Source organism: Nematolebias whitei, chromosome 16, assembly GCF_014905685.2.
Source record: "Nematolebias whitei isolate Nwh7 chromosome 16, NemWhi1, whole genome shotgun sequence".
NCBI lineage: Eukaryota > Metazoa > Chordata > Actinopteri > Cyprinodontiformes > Rivulidae > Nematolebias > Nematolebias whitei.
In genome coordinates, this window is record NC_056513.1 from 6,346,894 (window position 1) to 6,352,168 (window position 5,275).

At 42.4% G+C, this 5,275-nt stretch overlaps 1 protein-coding gene across 1 annotated transcript in view; it reads right to left on the reverse strand.

Annotated features, from left to right (window-relative positions):
* Positions 1-1,868: 1,868 nt before the first annotated feature.
* The window catches only part of LOC119422696 (perforin-1-like), a gene marked incomplete at its 3' end in the record, with an annotated part of 9,127 nt that continues 5,720 nt past the window's right edge, over positions 1,869-5,275 (reverse strand). Inside the window, exon 3 of the mRNA XM_037690089.1 lies at positions 1,869-1,899. Coding sequence (XP_037546017.1) covers positions 1,869-1,899 — 31 coding nt within the window. The remainder of the gene's footprint in view (positions 1,900-5,275) is intronic.

Genomic DNA, 5,275 nt, shown 5'->3' on the forward strand with positions numbered 1-5,275 from the left:
CACCAACTGTGACTCTTTTATTCAAAACTTCACCTTTGACACGATTGGACTATCCCCGTAACAACCGTTCATTCAACCTTTATTTATACAGGTTAGTCTCACTGAGCCTCGGGACTCATTTACAAGAAAGACCTGTTTTTAACAAATAATGATGACAACAGTAGACAATCATAAAAGAAAGCATAAGAATTTAAAAAAATAAATGGAAGAAAATTGTATATTTAAAAAACCGAAACAAAAACAGCGACATTATAAGGCGATGTTGAAAACTAAAAAGAGGAACATGTCTGCATTGGTTTGTGCCATGAACTTAGAAGATGTTTGAATATCGAGATACATATCGTATATCGCGATTTATCTTTAAAAATATGGAGATATCAATTTTGGTTCATATCGTGCAGCCGTAGTCAATAATTTAATAACAACTGTCTTAACTAAAATAAATGAACTAATATGAAATTAAATATAACTTAGTCTAAATGACAGCAACAAACTGTTTTACAAGATAATATGTGGCTTAAGAAGAGACAAAGACAAACAATAACAAAAATCCTAAATTTGCCACAGTCCGTTCTGTTATCATCTGCTAAGAATGGCAGTTATCGTGCAACGCTTCTGGACATGAGATACCTATTAAAGCTGATGTGATTCTTCCTTCACTGGCAGACCACCTATAGGTTGAGAGAGCTACTTCGTGCTGCATTCCTCACCTGCATGCTGGGTTGTTGTGCCAACGCCTGGTGGCTGAGCCTTAATAAAGCCTAAACCCTGCCGTGCATCCTCTCTCTGTTCCCCAACTCCTGCTGCTCGTCTGTCTCAAGTGTATCGTAATTTACTGTCACAGAACTCCTCAAACCGGCCACCACACAGAGCGCAGAGGGGGAACAGAGACTAGGATCGCAGATCACCGTCAAAAAGAAAAGAAACTAAACCAACTTCCCTTCCTGGGGAAAAAATAGAATAAATTTCTGAAAAAATGGAAGGGAGAAACTGTTTTTCAGAGACTCAAACTCACAGCGGTTCACCCAGCTTTGTTTGGGTTTTTTCAGAGCAGGAGAAAAGGAACAGGGAAAAATTGCTAGGTGGTTGTCAACAGCTGAAGCTACAGCCGCACCTGGCATCGTGCTACTGGGCTTTGATCACTTGTCGAGTGAAATTCCACCACTGGATTAAAGTGAAGGAGGGGGCAAACCAAGGGTGGGAGGATGAAAAAAAAAACAAAAACAAAAAAACAGAGGACGACTTGCATGAAACCTAGCCCCTGTAATGTTGCATGTTACAGCCCTGTTGGCTGTAATTAAAATCAGCATGAATTGTTGAATTTATCTCCAGCTGATCATCTGTAATCCTAACCCCCCCACAATGCAAACACACACACCCCACACACACGCATATACTGCAGAACCTTCCTGTGTGGATTTGAACCAAACCCAATCAAAGATCTATCCATGGTTAAAGTTCAGCCAGGTCCAAGGATAAGTCATAAAATAATTATTGCACTTGCATAGATGATTAGTAGGTGATTAGTTTTTTTAGTATCAATACATGATAATAGCTCAGTACGCATCTGGTTCATACTGGTTATATACGTGGTATTTACCTGGTATGTATCAGGTACATACATAGAACCCTACCTGAAACAATCTGGTTATATACCTTGTTTATAACTGATAATTACCTGGTACATAATGGGTACATACCTTGTACTTACAGGGTCTGTATCAGATTTTTGGGACATACCAGGCATGGAGCTGCTACTTACCTGGTACTTACTGGTTACATACCTTTTTTTTTTTTTTCATTTAGCCTTTATTTATCCAGGTTGTCTCATTGAGCCATGAGAACTCATTTTCAAGAGAGACCTGTTTAGGGAGCAGATGGTGGGGGTTAAGGGCCTTGCTCATGGGCCCAGAGTGGGGCGAATGAGGGTGGGGGCAGGTGTGGGTGCTTCACCTACCCCACCCACATTTTTGATGTTGTCTGTACCGGGGCTTGAACCGGCGATCTTCCGATCACAGGCCCACCTTCTCTAACCTCTGCGCCACCACTCCCCCTGTATACCTTATATTTACCTTGTACATATCTGATACGGGGCAGCACGGTGGCACAGTTGGTACAGCTGCCGCCTCTTAGTGAGAGCCACTGGATCGAATTCCGGCCGGGGGGCCTTTCTGGGTGGAGTTTGCATGTTCTCTCCATGCATGCGTGGGTTTTCTCTGGGTACTCCGGTTTCCTCCCACAGACCAAAAACATGCATGTTGGGCTGATTGGTAACTCTAAATTGCCCCTAGGTGAGAGAGAGAATGAATGGTTATTTGTCTCGTTTGTCTCTATGTGTCCCTGTGATGGACCTGTCCAGGGTGTCCCCTGCCTCTTGCACAGTGATGGTTGGACATATGCATTTCATAAAATATGAATGGATGGATGGATATCTGATTTGTTTTGGTACTTCTCCATTAAGTACCTAGCAAATGCCAGATATGTACATGCTACTTATTTTTCTACTTACCATGCATTACTAACAGAGTATGTACGCTGTCTGGACACCAGAGTGAGACATCCAGGTGGCGTCATGATCAGAAGCCTGAAGTCCTTTCAATAAGGAGGAGCAGTGGTTTTACTCTAAACCTTCTCAGAATGTTTTTGCTGCTCACTGTCTCTAAGGCTGAGCCCGGTCGGTCAGCCTGTAGAAGAAACCCATTTCTCCAGGATCTCATTCTTTCAGTCAAACATTATGACCAGAGGTGAGGATTGGACATAAGATGGACCAATAAAAGAGAGCTTTGCCCTTCAGCTCAGTTCCTTCTTCATCACAACAGGCCAGAGCAACGTCTCCATTACTGCAGATGAGGCTCTTATCTCAATAAATGCAATCTGTGATGTGTGACAAAGTGCTTTACCTCTTTTTGCTTCAGTTTTGAACACAAAAAAATATTTGACCAATAACGTGTGCGTAGAATCTGAGCCTTTGTGAGCAGCACTTTTCTTTTTTGATCAATAACTAAATGTTTTCTTTTGTAGCAGGTGTACCACAATCACTGCTGTCATTTGTGTCCAACACTTTCTCACCTGTTTGTCGGACCCCATCATGGAACGAAGACGGTTACTGGAAATACTCTCCATCTGTACATCTATATTTTGGGCTTGATTGAAAAATAAGTGAGGTCCCAATTTCCATTTTAGTGTGTGACTGTAACTAAGTGTAAGAAAGTTCTTTATAGAAAATTAGGTTTCCATGTCAAGATCCAAGATAGTGCCATCATATACGAAAGCAGACATCCCCTGATCATTTGAGGCAACTATGCTTTCTCGTTTTATCATTGTTAAAAAGTATAGTTTCCTCAAATGATTGAGGTGGCCAGTGGGGTGGCCAAAAATTAATCTATGGTGGTCAAGGCCACCATTGGCCATCCCCTGGTTCCACCACTACACCTAGTGGTGGATAAAATGATGCTCTCCACTCACCAGGATCCATCGCTCTGCTCCCTCTCAGCCTAGCAAAATAAATAAATCACTTCTGTTCTTCTCCACAGTAACTCCTTCTATCTTCAATATCTTGCACCAAAAACATTAAGGTTTAGTTGCATTCCTTGTTCAAGTCCAGAAAAACACTCATGCCAAAAACTAAAACACGCACTTTTCAAACCCCTCAGCGACGGGGGACGTCGGCGTACCACTTGTTTGTCTCTGTTCTTACACTGACTTCACCCTAAAGCCTTGTTGTGGACCCTTAGAGCTGCAGTAAACTCTCCAAGCATGCCAGGATATCCCATCTAAACTGTTAGCGCTTCAGAGTTAACACCTACCGTGGGAGCCACCACAGAGCACCATTGCTCTGAACGGTGGGAGCGACCTTGATTGCGACACCAGGAATTCGCTCTACTTGACAGCTGGCTCTTCCGCATGCCCTTGACTTAGCATGTGGTAATGCTGTCAGAGATTTTAGGGGAAGAGAACTGCTGGCATGCTAATCTCTGCTATGCTTGCCACAAGAGGAGCTGTCCGAGGCATTCAGAGGGAGGTGCTGACAGTCCTGCCACCAGTTGTTCAGGCAGGCACAGTGGAGCAGTACTGGGGGATGAAAAGGTGCAGATTTTCCAGGTTGCTGTGGACAACTACCGCAAATGCTTCTTTAGATCAGGAGTGGTATTCACGACAGCTGTTGTTTCATCAAAGGGGTTCCCCAGTGTGGGACATGTAAACCATAATAATCTATTTTCTGCAGAGATGAACATGAGGGTGTGTGTGTGTAAATCAGGTCACACTCTTGTCTTGAAAATACTTTAATAAAGTTATTTTGCTGTTGTAATGAGAGACACCGAGAGATGGATTTAGCTCAGGGGTGCTCTCTTACATTTTATAATATCTGGACTAATTCAAGTGCATAATATTATACTTAATTTAAACGGATTCTTTCATTTTTCTGGACTAAGTAATATCGTGCCTTGAAGATTAAATGTGGACAAAGACGTGTTTAAATTTCTGACCCACCAACAACAGTGCGGTCTTTTATTTATCAAAACGATTTAAACACATCACACATTTTACACATTGATTGGCATAATTGATTACAATAACACAGCTTAATTAATGAGCTTTACAATGAGAAATCATACGGCCATGATTCCTCACTTGCAGCTTGAAACAACAGACATATCCTTAGATCTTAAATTAATGTCTGCAGGCTTTTAGCTTATCTTTACTGGCAGGGAAATATAGAGATGGAGTAAACTTTAAGAAGGAAAAGTGGAAACTTAGGGTTAACTAAGATAATAAAGAAAAGATGGGGAGTTATCTTGTTTGAAACCAGATAGCACGTTTCCCGGTGATTTCAGCTAGATGGTACCCGAGCGTCGACTCTTTACCTTGGTGGGGTTTCAGAGAGGCCTTCTCCTGGCGTCCAGCAAGGCTGAGTCTTTTTATCTCCAGGGATTTATATCCGCTTCTCATCAACTTGGGACCACGAGGCTGCCTGACCCAGCTTCCAAAATAAACTCCCCGAAAGATAGGATTAAGTTAAGTGGAATTTCAGCAAACGTGCTGAACTCCTGAGATGTTGAATAGGTCTTTGGCGTGATGACCTGAACCAACACTCCAGACAGGTGTCATCTTTCAGAAAAATGACCACCGTGGACTTCACCCTTGCAAAGTCACACTCGTCTTCCTTCTCAGCAGAACTCCCTGTAACCTCTCAAAGCAAAGCGTTTTACACTCCTGCTCCAAGGTTGCTGAGAATTGTTTTGGGGTTAGTGAAAGAAAATAGCAGAGGATAGAC